This window comes from Tetrao urogallus (genome assembly GCF_951394365.1).
Source record: "Tetrao urogallus genome assembly, chromosome: 3".
In the NCBI taxonomy this organism is placed as follows: domain Eukaryota; kingdom Metazoa; phylum Chordata; class Aves; order Galliformes; family Phasianidae; genus Tetrao; species Tetrao urogallus.
This window is the reverse complement of record NC_136815.1, coordinates 40,657,136-40,673,655: the sequence shown is the minus strand read 5'-3', so window position 1 is coordinate 40,673,655 and position 16,520 is coordinate 40,657,136. Positions and strand designations below refer to the sequence as shown.

The following is a 16,520-nucleotide window of genomic DNA, read 5'->3' as shown; positions in this document are numbered from 1 at the left end:
GCAGGGAGAACTTGAGGCATCCTTTGGGCACACCAGGTATCATAGCAATTTGTGTAAAACTGAAGCACTCCTGCAGCATCGAAGTGTTTTTAGAACAAAGCACTTGCTTACTGCTTTTGTACTGCTTGAAACTTTTTATTTTTGGCTCTTTTCCAATGCGGAAGGAGTTTGTTTGCAGAGAGATGTTGTTGCCAAGGGATGAGTGTTGACTGCGTTGTTTAAAACAGCAAAATCACGGGCTGATATGAATTACATTCTTTTAGCAGTTCTTCTCTGGATCGCTTTAAAAGGTCCTTCCAGTTTCCAGAGCACTTAGGTCAGCTCGTAGAACATGAACACAGTGTCTCATCACTTACGTGAAGAACGTATTAAAGAACTGGCAGTAGCTGTATGTGGGGCTTTGTTGTCTGCACTAGAGGAATGTTGCCTTCAGATGGTTATGCTAAATAATAACATGCAGTTTTAGTGAATGCAGTGATTTCCCTCCCTTTCACCTTTATCTTTAGAGTCTTTATCTCAGCCATTTGTCTTACAAGCTGTGTGGAGAGCTGTTAAACAGGTTCATTTTATTTTGTGATGGGAGCAGCATTATCTGGACCTAGTTAATCTTAGTTTCTTTTCCAGTTTCCCTGTCGATAATATGAACCTAACACATTGCAGTTATCAGCTGGGTTTTGGCTTTTCCAGGGATGGAGGATGAGCTGCTGAAGTTGCTTGCCCCAAAGAAGGGCTTTGTGGAAGGCTGCTGGAGTGAGGAAGTGCTGTGCCCTGGTGCTGGAACTCCTCTGTGCTCCAGAGCACTTGTGCTGCTTTGTTGTTAACCAACTTACAGCAGTGGAAGAATGAGACAAAAGCATATATTATAAATGCAGTTTATAGTTCAGCTTTAGTGTAGTTTTGCAGACAGTCTAATGCTATTTAAGTGTCTTTCAGTAAATTAGTGTCTTTCAGTTCATTAGAATATGGCTTGAATGAATTTTGTCTGTTCTTATTTAGAAGTGAGCAGTTGTGTAGCATTTCTGTACTGCTCTGGAAGGATGAGTGGCTGTGCACTTCACTATTTGCCACATGTTTATTTTTCTTTGTATTTCCAAGTATTTTTGCTTAATGTTCCTTAGTACTTGGTATTTTAAGAAATACTGGGTCAAGAGATAATAACTTACATAACAACTGAACCCTGCTTGGCTTACCCCTGGCAGCCAAACCTGCTGCCCTTCCCTGTCTGTGCAGGAGCCCTGCAGGAGAGTAGGGCAAACTGAGCCAAAGCAGGTGATTTTTTTTTTTCCTGTCAGCACTCTCCTGAGCCTTTCATCTCCCGTTCCAGATTTGTTCTGGGACCTTCTCATGTTTCCTTTCTTGAATCAGTGTGTCCTGTGTGTTTCTGTGAGAGGAGCTCCAGCAAGGTTTTTAGGAACTTCAGCTCCACTCTCTGCTTGCTGGTGGCTGTGGCTGCTGACCGGGGGTTCCTCTAAGGTGCTGTGTGGCTGTGGCCTGATAGCATCTGGATGTCGGTCCAACATCTCTGATACCTTCCTTGCAACTCACAGGCCCGCTAGACGTGCATGAAGGCTAGCTGTAGTGGTCAAATTTTTGTTTTAACAAAATGTTAAATAATGCTTGCCAGCTACAATTTCTGTCTCATGCAGAGACACATGCTTGTTTTAGTTTGTTTTTTCTCAGCTCAGAATAGGGCAGAAAACTTTCTATTTACCTGAATCCGGACCTAACTTTTGTGTTGCCTTTCAGCTCTCTTGCCATTCATGATCCCTTTCCACATTAGGCTCTGTTTTCCTGAGTTTGCTTTAATCCTGACACTTGTTTGTAAACTTCTAATGGAGATGGGCATTGACTTAGCTTTTTGATGAGTTCTCCAGATCTGGTTATTTTAGAACAGATGTTACTCATCTCAGTTTTCTTTCAACAGATGATCTTTATATTCAGCAGTTCATGCTGACTCAGAAAAAAATAATATGCATTTACAGTTGTTCAAGTTATATGAATCAATAAATTGTAATTTCATTTACTGATTGGTAGGGAACATAACTGTCTACATAAATCTGTAGCTGAAATTAACCAGATATTTCATGTAATTTAGTTTATTTCACTAGCACTCTGTTTAAATACTTCTTTATTTTTATTTCATTAGTTGGCAGAAATTTCTGAATATTCATCTGACAATGACTATGTGGAAGAAGTGGACACACAGCCCACTGATCCAGGATTCATTAAGAAATTGCAGTTGAGTGTGGGAGAAGCTGCAGCAAGACCTGCCAGCGATTGGCTCAAGTCTGCACAGGCCCTTCTACAAACACCTAAGAAACAGTCAGGCAAGGCCTCAAGAACCCCGGAAGATTCTGCTAAAAAAAGGAAATTACTGAGGTAAAGATACTGTTCTTCTTAAGTGCTTTTTAAATTGTTAATAAAATAATGCAGGTTAACTAAAAGAAGAGTAGGAATGTGTTTCAAGGACAAACACTTGAAAGGTTTTTGACAAATTGCGAAGCTATAGTCAACCTTTCAATCTTGAACCCCAGTATACAATTTGATACAATATTTGTTATCTCAGAAATGCCTTAAATTAGCTTACAAATATGAGCATGCATACTTTTTTTTTTTTTTTTTGCTTGTGATCATTTCATTTTTCTGTGCCTCTTCAGATAGTCTGCAAAAGATGCAAAAAAATCAAAGTTTTTTTGTTCCTTTCCGGATTTGTCAGGGTAAAATTATCCAAAATGGCATATGAAAGGTTTGCTGAATAATGCAGGATGGAGTGATATTTGAGCAAAAGTGGGATGTGTTTGTTTGTCTGAAATACAAATCTTTGTGACTAAATTAAGTGTATTGAAAAGGTGCTGAACAAAACCCACCTAAGCTTGAGATGCGGAGCTCTGATGTACATGATCCAGTACGTCCCTAGCTAATTGCAATGCAAAAATAGTTGGTTCTTATTTTGAATTCACAGAAGTTGTTTCATGTGGTATTTGTGTGAGCATGGCTTAAATTATGAGAAGGAAAATGATGAGCAATGCTGCTGTAGATAGCAATTGCATCCTTAGCAATATGGTTCTTTCTACTGATTTTATACAGTAATCGATCAGAAAATAAGGCACTTAGAGAATCCTTGCTTCTGTTAAATAACCATATTTTATTTATCTTTCAAAATTTTCTTGACTACTTAGAAATGCCAACCAAGGGAACAGATTTGAAGCTATAACAACTTGAGGATTTCTGTACTTGCAGTGCTTTGCTTGTGCAATCAAGCTTTACTTCTTACTACTTTAAAAGCATGAAGACAGAACTCTAATAGGTCAGACCAAAGCTGTACCAAAAATGCTACTGGTGGCTAACAGCAAGTCTATGTGAAGGTAGTAAGAACAGGGCAAATGGCATGGTGCTATTTTACTCAGATGTACTTTGAGCTTTTGGCAGTTTACTGCTCAGGATCTGTGTGAGTGTTTTGTTATCCTCCGTGGATTTGTCCTGTAGTTTTCTGACGCCATAAAAAGCTTTGAGTGTTGCAATAAAACCCCACAGTTAGTGGCTACATAGCTTAAACATAGCTTCAGCCTGCACCTGTCAGTTTAATTTGATGATTCTGATGATCACATATCACTTAGTGCAAAAATGTATTTTTATAGCACAAGTAGTCTGAAATGGATGTCCAGCAGAATAAGCATTTATTCATTTGTAATTTTTCAATACAGAATGCAATTTGGCCAGAATGAATTAAGGAACAAAATTTGCAGGGTGGATTTTTTGTTTTTGTTGTATGCTGCCACTGAGTGGAAGGCTTAGGTTTTCAGTGCTGTGGATTGAAGTCCAGATTGGAGAGGATTGATCAGCTGCATGATCAATTAAGTGATAATCTTTTCTTTCTGGTTATATAGTTAAAAGCTATGCTGCATTTTTTTGGCTTGTTCTTTCTCCTTCCTTCCTGCCTCTGCTGCAGATTGAGATCACAGCAGAAAAGCAGTAAGCAAGAGAATTCTTGCAGACAGGATCTCTTCCATGAGTTCCCACTTGGACCATTTGAAATTCTGCAGCGGGTGGAAAAGAGCTTAACCAAGCTCTCTTTTTCCAGACTGGTGCTTAGTGAAGTGTGGGTTAAGAGGAGATAGCAGAGGTGATACAGTCTTGGTCTTCCTATGCAAATTCATAGAATGGTTTGAGTTGGAAGGGACCTTTAAAGGTCATCTGTTCCAACTCTCCTGCAGTGAACAGAGACAACTACAGCTACATCAGGTTGCTCGGAGCCCCATCCAGCCTGACCTTGGATGGCTCCAGGGATGGGGTATCCACCGTCTCTTTGCACAACCTGTTCCTGTGCTCTGTGTGAGAGATTCTAATCCAAAACCAGACTGTTTTGTTATATGTACTTGATGGAAAAGTGCTGATATGAATAAGCCACCCATGTTATTATTTCCATTTTTTACAAAATAAAAAAATAATTTTATGTTTTTTACTGATTGTGATCACTGAGCTTGTGATGACCTTCAAAAATTAGAGCATATTTAAAAAAAAAAAAACTTGGTATGTAATTTTTCACAAAAAATAAGCTGAGTGGAATAATCTCTTGTGATGTTCTTTATGCATTCTGCTGTCTGGTTTTATGTTATCTATATTATTTAATTGCAGCTGTGTTCCAGTTACCTCAATGGTTGCATTTTTCTAGTCAGCCTCTCTGGCTGGAACACTCTTGTTGCTGAATGAAAGAGTATTGTTTGTTTCATCCTATTAAGGATACAATTGTGATTCTCTACAAAAATTGAAGTTTAGTATACATAACAAATCTTCAGAAATGAGCTGATTATGGATAATTAAAATCTAATAATGGTAGTGTTAGAAATTTGAGTGTAAGGTCAACACCTTAGAGTGGAAAGAAAATGAGAAGTCCACCTGTCTCCTCCAAAGGAACGTGGGACGTATACAGTGCTGGGATGTGATGAGTGAAATCTGAAGGGGTACGATGCAATTGTTCTCACTTAATAGCTCTGTGGGGTTTTGGGATGCAATTAGAATCTTCAGAAAAGAAAGAAATCATGTAAGCAGTTTTTCCCTCACTTAATTGATCTATTCTGTACTCTTTTTGCCAAATAAAAGCATCTCTTCATATATCCCCTGTATTGCTAGTTCTTGTTTTCAGGATTGTTTAGGTGGAGATTGTTGTTCTTTCTACAGTGAACTGCAGCATAGAAATGGTAGCCAGTATTGCCTTGTTTTTCAGACGTGTTGGAGGCCTGAGTCAGGTTCTTGAGTTCCCTGCAGGGCAGTGCTGTAGGAGGTGCCAGTCAGATCTGCTATGCTGGTAGCAAAATGAAATCTTTCGTTTACCACTGTAAAACTGTAAACCCGGGACATCCTCACCTTAAATGCTGGCTTTATGTGCCATCTTTGGTAGCCACATTCAATTTAAATAAAAATGGGATCAGAGTGAGTGGAAGAAATATCATTTTCCAAGATGTTCTGAGATATAAATGCCACTGTACTGCACTGATAAGCTATTAAGATAGCTGACAAGGAAGTACTAGTAGTGGCATTTGATACAGAGGTGAGTTGGCTTGGTGATTAGGTCAAGAGATATTGGTTTTAGATGTTCTTGCCCTTTTATTCTACCACAAAGTTTTGATTTCTCAGCAAGGTATAGACTACCTTTGCTTCTGTATAAGCTGCCTGCTGGCAGCAATGAGTATTATGGTAGAATGGCACCAAATAAAAATCCCCTGCAAGTGATTTGCAAAGCTAAGGGAGAAGGGAGTAGGTGCTGCAAATACTGGTTTTCAGGAAGCTCTTTTCAGATTATGAATTTGTGTTACAAGGCGAAATGTATAAACTGTGCTAATTCCAAGTCACTCAAGTATCCCTCGTTAACAAAGGGAGAAATGAAGAGTATGTTGGAAGTCTCAACATTTGTTACACAGGATAAACCAGTCACTGCATTTATTCAGTATCTGTATACAAGAAAACTCAAAATGCATTCATTCAGTGTTTCCTGTCTACAGGAAGACCTCCAGGAGGTTTTATGAATTGTTTATTTTTTCAAACAGAATTTTATTTCTGTCAGCCAAAGCAGTCTGGCTTTCAATGCAGGAAATGGATATCTTACGTTATATAATGTCAACTCTACTTCAAAATCTGTCGTGTTGCAACTGCTTTTAGTTGTGTAGAAGTAACTGCTTTAGGTTTGGATCAAAGGTAGATGGTTGTTCCCAATGGCATTGATTTTCTCGTTAATTTTGTTTGCAAATTTTAGCTTAATAGTGAAACAAAAATCTTAGGAAAATACCATTTAATTCTCTTAGATGAATCAGTAGATCACCAACAGGTTTGATCTGCTATATTTAACTTCTCCTTTTTAGAAAAGGAGACAATTACAGAATATCCTGGTTCTACATGCAATAAAATGGTCACATGAGGCCAACTGAGATCCTGAAAGTAAAGTGCCAAGAGAGGAAAGAGTTGGCACAAATGGAGCAAGCCTTAAAATTGGATCTGTTTTTCTCAGATGCATCCATAAATAACACGAGAGTATAACAAACACAAACTAGCTTTTTTAAGCCTAGTGATCTTAGGCTGAAGTCCTTACAGTTGAATGAAATTGTATTTGTTAGTGAATTTCTTCTTAGATTAGGAGAATATAACTGAAGAATATCATGGCTGCACTACAGATGTGCCATTTGTAATCACTGAAAATACACATGGGCAGTCTATTAGTCACTTACTGAAAGCTAAAATGTCTTTTCTTACTAACAAACAAACAAAAAAACCCAACAAACCGATGGTTTAAATGGGCCAGAAGACTGTTGTTAAAAGGAGATAAGTCTTTAAATAAATAAATGAATAAATACATTTTTCCTTAGTGTGACAGATTTTCCAAATTTCATATAGAGTACATCTTCCTGTTTGAAATGGTTGAAGAGAGATGTAGTTATTCCCTATTGAACAGGAGTCACTTTGATGGGTTTGATTTGTTTAATGTTAAAGTTTGCTCATTTTGTGTAAGAGCTCAGGGAACCAAAACCTTCAGAACTGTGAAGAGAGCTGTTCCCTTATCTAGTGTGGCAAGGCTGTTCCTATCAAAACTGGTTCCTGCACTGTTTTCCTCTTAAATTTGTGTCAGTGTTCTATGAGAAATGGTGTGTGAGTCTGGTACTTGATTAATTTATTTATCAATACCTCCCAAAAAGGGATTACTTATTTCTGTGAATGGAGTCTCTCCATGTTAAATCATCTTAATTCTGGTGAGTGCTGTAAAAGAGCCAGGGCAATCTGAATATTTTTTTTCTATTATATAGCCTGAAGGGCCAGAGGGCTGCTCTGAACTTTATCAGAAACTGAAAAGAAGGGTAATCAATGCTTTAAAAATTAAGAAAAAAGCAGGCCTCAATATCTGTGTGTTCCCAAATTCTTTCATATATACTCTGAGAGATAACTTGCGTGGGAAAATCAACTGCCTATGAAGTTATACTTAGATATTTTTGCTGGGGAATTTGTGAAACCTAAAAAGTGCTTGCTTGTGCTGTTCTTGACTATTGCGGCTGTCATCCCTCTTAGTTCTCTTCCTCTGTATTGTTTGAGGCTCAAGGACCTGTAAACAAAATCTCACTACACAGGGATGATGAAGCTCTGGCCTCAGTTACAAAGAACCATTTCTGACCTGCAGGAATAACTGTGGTGTGATGCAAAAATATTACATGAGAAAGTTGAATTGTTGAAAGAGGAATGAGGACACATCTAGTTTACACTGCGCGGAATTTACAGCTGGGGACCCTGTAAGTCATCTAGATGGTTGCTTCTCTCTCAGGCAGTTGTTGAATGAGACCTCAAGCTATGGTGGCTGATGAAGATGATATCTTTGTTCTGTGCATGTTTTATGGGGAAGAGCATCTTTGTGGAACAGTTGGTTTAAAAAAAAAAAAAAGAAATACATGCAAACCAGAAAAGACCGCTGACTTTTTTAACTGTTCTAAGAGACGGTCTGACTCTTAGAATTCTTAAAGCTCTAATGAAGGCCTCAGCATGTCTGCCTCGTAGACTCAGCTGGTCTAAAAAAAAAAACCAAAAACCTCTCCAAGTGGATACTGTAGTTCAGAGAATTGAAATAGGGGTGACTGGTATGCAATAGAAATCAACAGTGCACTTTTCTAAATCATAGAATCATAGAATGGCCTGGGTTGAAAAGGACCACAATGATCACCTCGTTTCAACCCCCTGCTATGTGCAGGGTCACCAACCACCAGACCAGGCTGCCCAGGGCCACATCCAGCCTGGCCTTGAATGCCTCCAGGGATGGGGCATCCACAACCTCCTTGGGCAGCCTGTTTCAGTGCATCACCACCCTTAGGAGGAAGTGTGAAAAACTTCCTCCTAATATGTAACCTAAACCTCCCCTGTCTTAGTTTAAAATCATTCCCCCTTTTCCTATCATTCCCCCATGTCACTATCAACCCATGTAAACAGTTGTTCCCCCTCCTGTTTATACGCTCCCTTCAAGTACTGGAAGGCCACAATGAGGTCTCCCCTGACTCTTCTCTTCTCCAAGCTAAACAAGCCCAGTTCCCTCAACCTTTCTCCATAGAAGGGCCCCAGTCCTCTGATCATCTTAGTGATCCTCCTCTGGACCCACTCCCAGAGCTCCCTGTCCTTCCTGTCCTGGGGGCCCCATACCTGGACATAGTAATCCAGATGGGGCCTCACAAGAGCTGAGTAGAGGGACTTTTCATTTAAAAGCATGTGGTGACAGGATGAAGGGAATAGCTTTTAGGAGGAAGAGGGTAGATTTGGACTAGATATTAGAAAAGAGCTCTTTACTGTCGGGGGTGGTGAGACATTGGAACAGAGTGCCCAGAGAGGCTGTGGATGCTCCTCCCTGAAGGCATTCAAGACCAGGCTGGATGGGCTTTGAGCAACCTGGTGTAATGAGAGAGATCCCTGCCCATAGCAAGGGGATTGGAACTAGATAATCTTAAAGGTTCCTTCCGAACGAAAACCATTCTATGATACTCTGGTGGTGCCCACTTGTTCTAATGAATGGAAAAGGATTCTAGAAAAATTGTATTAATTTAACAAGCAGAATTACCCCAATGATCATCATGTTACTAGTGATTCATCCCAAGGCGGAAGCTTGAATAGGGCTGATCTGTACACGTAAAATTGCTTTCAGATTCTTTGTTACTTCACTAAGTCAACAACTCCTCTTCTTCACTGGAGAGGAGGTGGCCTCCATAGAGGACTTTGATCACATCTCTCATACCTACATGTGTAATTTTTCATGCTAAAGGAGCATGTAGTAGCAACTGTCAGCACTCAGTGTTGCTTACTATTATGCAAGCTGAAAACATCTGAGGGCTTTACAGTGCTGACAAATGCCAACATGCACCCTATAAAGTGGAACTGGACAGCTGAATGTTGCAGAAGTTATTTAATTAGTTAACTTGGAAGTGTGGGTAGAGATCTATCATTGCTTTGAAAAGAAAATATGAGGCCAAGTGCCCAGTCCTGAGATGGATTCATGTATTTGTGTAATCCTTAATGTTTTGAAATATGTGGAGTAATGTATATGAGGAGGTAACTTAATCAAAGAGATGCTTATGTGTTCACAGCTCGTAAATTTGGATGAAGTCCGAGAAAGTAAGTTTAGATTAATTTAATTCTGTGAGGTTATTTTTAGTAATTGCTCTACTAAATTAAAACTTCATTACATGAACACAGGTAGAGCTCCAGCATTCCAAAGAAGATTGAAAATGACTTTTTAAAACTCACCCTACTCATTAATGCTCTTTTTTTCCTCTCTGTTAACCTGACTGGAGTTAGAAGCTGGGAACCAGCAATATGTCTGTTCCAGCTGTGTTACCTTTTGGATAGTACTTGTTGTGTGACGTACAAAACATTTGAAACTTGCTGTTTGTTTGTGCAAACCAACAGTCACAAGCAACCAAGCTTTTACCCAGGTACAGAGCTTTCTTTAGGTCATCAAACCCGCCCTTCGTGTGGATGGTGTTCAACCTGGGCAACAGTGGCAATACATATTTTAAATGAGTAGTTTAACAAGCTCAGATTTAATAGGGAAGTGGTGCATGAATTTCTGCTTGTTAAATATGACTGCCTTAAGGGATTAAAAAAAAAAAAACACCAAAAAACAACATAAAATAGTTTAGAGTTGCATGATTAAAAATAAAAAGGTTTTGACTGGTCGAGATTCTATCTGAGCGGTTTGGCTTCACTGAGCAGCCTTTGCATTAACTTTTTGCCAAATGCATTACGTTTGCTTATGATAAAACACTGTTTTGGGGTCAAGTTTGAAGTGCTGGTCAGTAAGGTATGCATCTGAGCTTATAGCTTTTGTCATTTAAATACATACCGTTGGCTTCCTTGATCACAAAAATCAGAATTAGTAATCAAAATACATTTTCTGATTTGAGATAAATATACTCCAGATGGTGGGTTTGTCATCTAGGACAATTAAGTGTGTTATAAGGGCTAGATATGTGTAAAAGAGGGAACTGGATATTTTTTAAAATAAAATAGTAATTGGAAGTGTTGCTCTTTTCTAAGCAAGGAGTTTGGTTTTACACTGGAGTTGACACCTGCTCAGTATCACACTCTGCTTCCAATGAGCTTTGTGTAGCTCTGTTACCTTTCCTCTGTGCAGCCAAGAGTGAGTCTGTGTAGTTCATAATATCTCACAGTACATAGATGAACACTTTCAGCAGTGGGCACCTGTATTGTATGAGAAGAAATTTGTTGATCTCAAGCGTCGTTGTCTTAAACCTGCCAAACTTGCAAAAGAAAGCACCTTTTTTTTTTTTTTCCTTCAGTTTCTTTGCTTTAAGTGTAGTGGAGTTCATTCTCGTGTGTTTGGAGCAGTATTTAAATTTCTTTTTTTATTTCTACTTTTTAAAAGAAATGAACCATAAACAGCCAGCTCAATTGCTACATAAATTCCTTTTGTGCATGGCATGTCCTTGAACTGTATTTTCCTAGTTTCACAGCGTATGCAACAGGCAAAGGAGTGGGGGGGGGAGGAAGGCAGTTCCAGTGACCAACTGAGAACATCTCATAAATGCTTTTTTTTTTTTTTTGCTTACATTTTATATCTTGCAACTACGCAGATGCAAAATGCAGTATGTTTGCAGTTTAAATAATTTAAACTGCATTTGGAATTAGAATTGAAGGATGAGCATTAATATAAGTATCAATTTGTTTTTATCAGCATCAAGGCCTGCGAGGGAAAGACATGATTTTATTCTTCATAGACCCTGTGATAACTGTTGTTCTAATGCAGACATGATTAGGAAATCAGTAATGAAGTGTCAGATAGCTTCCCTGGCAGACACATCTGGCCTGAAACTGGGGTTTTTTTTGCTTTTTTAAATTTTTTAATTTTTTTTATTTTTTAATTCCTGCTGTGTGCCTCAAAATCAGGAACTTGCTTTCTTTCATGCTACAAAGTGCTTCTGCCATAGGTAAAGTAGGAGTGGACTTCCAAAAGAGTAGGGACTGACTAGACACAACTGCAACCCTAATCAGGAAAAGTGGGGAGGAAAGTCGCTGGGGAGTTTCAAGGTGAGGCTGGCTCAGGCCCTGGGCAACCTGATCTAGCTGTGGTGTCCCTGCTCATTGCGGGGGAATCAGACTAGTTGGCCACTGAAGGTCCCTTCCAACTCTAAGGATTCTATGATTGTATGGTTCTAAATTATACTGTGAGCTGTTTTTGTGTGCCTTAAGCATTATAAGAAACTGCATTTCTTTGAATGTTCTTTGTGGAAGGAATGAAATAGTGTTTTGGAATGCTTCTACTGAGCAGTTTTCTTCCACCAGAAATGTTTTTCAGCTACTAGCTCTTCTGTTTATTGCTGTAGTCCAACTCTCTGTATAGAGATCAGTCTCAGACTCAAGCAAGCAAACTCCAAATGCATGTAGCTGCTGTATTTCCAAGTGTAGCTGAAGTGAATGGTGTTCTAGCATGGCTTGGGTAGATCATGCAGCAGAGCTGAACAACGAATTACATCCAAGAATGGCAGTCTGGCAAGAAGAAAAACTGGGTGGGCAGGTTGCTGATGTTTGTAAAAGCTTTTTGTCCACAGCTACTGGAGTGCAGTATGCTTGAATACTCAAGTTTGAGGTAAACGTGGCAAAACGTTAACAGCAGCAGATCAAGTTGTCCTGTACAAAATTGTGCTTAACTTGACCCTGCTGCATACTGAAGTATCCATTGCATTTTTCTGTATTAGTTGATTCTGTGTTTCGTGATTCTTGCTGAAAGCAGTTCACGTTATTAAGCTTTTTGTAAGTTCTCTGGAGCCCAAGGTTTCTTAAATATTTTTGTCAGTGTTCTTGCTTGATACAGCAAGTCCTGTAGTTTTTTGAGAGAGGGTTCTTTGTTTTGGGAATTTGGGGATTCTTTGCTTCCTCTGGAAGATACTAAATTAGAGTTTTCCTCTTCCCAGAATCCCCTCAGCTGTAGAAGAGGCTGCAATAATGTAAACCATGTAACTTCCATGAATCATTCTGGGTAAAGCATGACTCTTAAATTTGAGTATCCATTCTGTGGTCTTTTCTACTAAGGTGTTCAGCCGTGCTATCTACTAAGTCTTAAGATAGTTATGGTTTTGCAAATTAGATAGTTGGTTAACTAGAAAATCAGCTGAGACTGATAATCTGTTTTTATGTAACCTGTCGATTTATCTGCAGGTGAAATGGCTGTCAGTAATTTCTAACCATAGATTTTTAGTGTTTAGCCTTTTCAGCTCCTCGTTGGTTTTCACAGGTGTGAGTCCTCCCAGTTTCTCATTTGCAGCGTCAGCTTTACCAAGCTATGTGAACTACATTCTAAAATAATGACCCCATTCATATGCACAAACAAGGTGGTCTTGTGTTCCCTCTTTGATTCCTAAACCAAGTTTACCTAAGGACACATTGCAGCTTAGTGGAAGCCCTTATTAATATACTGAATTGTTCTTGTAGTGGGGAAACTTAGTGTTAAGGAAATAATAATGTATTTTTTTAATAAAAATAACCTGTTTGAAGCCAGAGAGAAATGCACAAATACCCTCATGCTGTCCTTAAGTTCATTGCAACAACCGAGGGATATGTTCTATGACAGTATTTTTTGTTTTAAGATGATAAATTGATGTACCTTGGATTGGAATCCAAGGGGTAGGGATTGCTTTAGTGTTACCTTAAATGTGTGCGGTTTAGATGCCACTCCTCTGCTCCTCACCTTGGGAATGCCAAATTAATTCCATCTTGGAGAGTGTTCAGACCACTGAAGCTGCACACTTGACCCAGCTTGTGAAATGAATCACAGGGTCAAGTATGGGTAAAAGAATATTTCTGTGATCACTCCTTGCCAACAGACAAACAAATCTAGGAGGGAAAAACCCAACCTGTTATAACTAGTGGCTACACTAAACCATTTGGGAAGTATGTTTCAAATTCAAAACTGTCTGTAGTAACTGTCACAATAAGTGCAGAGAAGTTGGGGGTCTTTCTTTACAATCCTTGTGTAAAGATTGAGACACAACTGAAAACTTGAGGGTTATGGACTTCCAGATAGTGGAAAATGTTTTATTGTGTGTACTGATTCTATACTCCTAATAAAACACATGGTTATTCTCTGGAAAGTGAAAAACTGGGAGAGATAATCTGTAAAATGTAATGTTACTGTATGCTTCTGTCTTTAAGGACCAAATTATATGTATTCCACCACCCTGGAGGTGTTCAAGGCCAGGCTGGATGGGGCTCTGAGTACCCTGGTACAGTGGGAGGTGTCCCTGTCTATAACAGGGGATGGAACTAGATGGTCTTAAAGCTCCCTTCCAACCCAAACCATTCTATGATATTCCATTAGTCCTATGGTTTCTCTTGGCAAATCTGATTATTGGCAAAACTGATCATTTCTTCCTTCTCTGCAGGGGAGGGCTGGCTGAGAGATTGTGTCGACTGCAGAACAGAGAAAGATCTGCTATTAGCTTTTGGAGACATCAGTGCATTTCAGATGCTAAAATCCCATCAGGTAAGAAGCAGTATACACATGTAAAAGTACATATATGTATGTGAAATATAAACATGTATATGTAAGTATGTATGTGAAAGTACATATATGTATATGTGCATGGGGCCCCTGTAGGTGTACTACTGAAGTTTATAATTTGATGTTGCCTGAATTGGGCTTAGTGTTTTCTTGATGCTTTTGAGTTTGCAATATCCCTGTTACGAAGACATTTAAATCTGAAGGGTAAAAATCTTCTTTTAAGTATCTTCCATCTACTAGATTCTTTAGAACTCTTTGCTTTCCAACACTTGGGAAAATTGTGTTTCTAGCAGTTGTTAAGACAAGTCAAGGTTTATTTTATGGACGTGCATATTTTTTTGTTCTTATAATTGTAGAATCATAGAATCACAAGGTTGGAAACAACCTTCAAGATCATCTAGTCCAACCATCCTCTCATAATGTCTTTATATCCACTTCTTCCTCTTAACAGTTATTTTTTTTTTGAAGACACCCATGTTCATGGGTAATTTCTGAAACTGTGGATGACGGCAAACGTAGACAAATGAACACAACTGTGAAATGAGTGTGAAACATAACTATAGGGATGCTCTTCCCAAAAAGAAGGGGTAGGAGTTCAACTAATTAGTTCTAAGTGACCGATAGCACCATCTTTCAGTAATGTTTGGTAGGAGATAATAGATTCATAGTCTAAGAGGCTTTTTTGTCAGTTTGTATGTGACTGTAGGATACAAAATGTCAAGCCTTTATTCTTTATTAAGCCCACTAATTGTTTCTGAGCACATATTCCATTTGTTTTTCAGAAAGTCCTCTGGTCTTAATTTGAAAACATGCGGATAAGGGAATCTATCATTTGCCTTGAGAGTTGTCCTTAATTCCACTCAAAGTTTTTGTTTTTTGTTTCTCAAATCTGGGTTTGTCCGGCTTCAGTTCCCATCTTTTGTTTTTCATAAAGTAGTTCTCCATTGGATTCATGAGCTCTTTAGTATGTGGCATTTTCCCTCTCTGACGCTTGCATAGCAAAATCATGCTGCTTCACAAATTTCATAAACTAAACAGAATAAGCTCTTTAAGGAGTTCTAGAGTTTTTTTTCTTCAATCTTCATGGTTCTTTACTACACATTCTCAAACTTTAAACAGGGTCTTAGAAATGAGGGCAGCTACTCCGTATGTATCCTTTCAGTGTTAGTCTTGTCAAAACAGAAGCTCAGCTTCTGTTCACTTCTAGGCCTCCTGTGTGTTCAGGGCACTTAAGTAAGGACGTGGGTCTGGTTGTTTTTGATCACAGGATGATTGTCTGATGTGATTCCATAACTTCTGCAGCTGTTGATTTCTGAGATCAAGTCTCCATTCTCCAGTTACCATTCACTTCTTTTATCTACGCAAAGGAAAGTCATTGATGAAACAATTTTAATAGCGTTTACTCTCAAATCCTGCTGGAACTGCTGCTGTTTAATTATGGGTTTCCACTGATGAAAAGCTCAAACCGTAACTTATAAAATTAGTTGTCTGAAATATGTTTTGTATTCCACAAAGCGGCATCAGAGAACAAGAAGTGTCATTAGTCAACTCTCTTCAGAATTGCTATCTATGTTGAATATGATACAGGAATGCTCACTGAAGACTGATCAAGCCTTTTGCAAGTTGTTCATCCTCCACCTGAGTTACTAATGGATAGGAAGTTCCTTCCCCGTCCTTACAGTGGTATGAGAATGTCTCCTTGCTTTTTTTCTGAAATGAGGAACAGAAACTGATACTGAATGGCTCTGTCGTCTTAGCAGTTCTTATTGCTGTTCTCTGTGCTAACGGGAGTGCAAAATGACTAATATTCTTTTTCTCTTAACATTGCATGTGTCATTACAAGAACTTGTTTGGCTACTCACCAGTCTGCTAGGCTTTAACTATTAGGCTGAAATATTCACAGAATCACAGAATTGTAGAGGATGAAAGGGACCTCTGCACGTCATCAATCCCAACTTGTCAACCAAAACATCTTTCTCGGCTAGATTTTTTTCTTTCAGAAAATGAGTCAGAATTAGTTAGAATTTTATGAGGAAAAAGGCTATGGAAAAATATGTTGCTCTACTGTAAAGTAAAAAAAAAAATATTTAAAATTCTGGAGAGTTTATCTTTGGGATGATTTCATTTTGGGAGAATGTCTCATAAGGCATTTCTGGGATATGCCTTTTGCCATCATGGTGAAAAAACATAAGAACTTGGGCAAGTTAGAAATCTCTAGGACAAATTACTGCTTCATTTACTCTGCAAGCATTTGCCAGAACTTACAACTGAATTTCTTTAAGGTGCTGAACATGCCATAATTTAGGAATTTCATTTCCAATTACCAATATTTCCAATTACCAATCCTTATTCCAAAATGCTAAGATAATAAAATTCACAATAAAATAGCTGTGATAATATTTGAAGATATTTTTTTCCATCTAGACAAAAATTAGCTTTTCATAGTTTTGTTCTTAGAATAGTCGAACAGTTTGATGTCATCAGAATA

General features: G+C 38.6%; 1 protein-coding gene across 1 annotated transcript in view; it reads left to right on the top strand.

The window, feature by feature from the left end:
- SPIDR (scaffold protein involved in DNA repair) overlaps window positions 1-16,520 on the top strand; it is a gene marked incomplete at both ends in the record, with an annotated part of 199,584 nt that overhangs the window by 48,557 nt on the left and 134,507 nt on the right. The window contains 2 exons of the mRNA XM_079533238.1: window positions 2,147-2,379; window positions 13,914-14,014. Of these exons, the coding sequence (XP_079389364.1) occupies window positions 2,147-2,379; window positions 13,914-14,014 (334 nt within the window). The remainder of the gene's footprint in view (window positions 1-2,146; window positions 2,380-13,913; window positions 14,015-16,520) is intronic.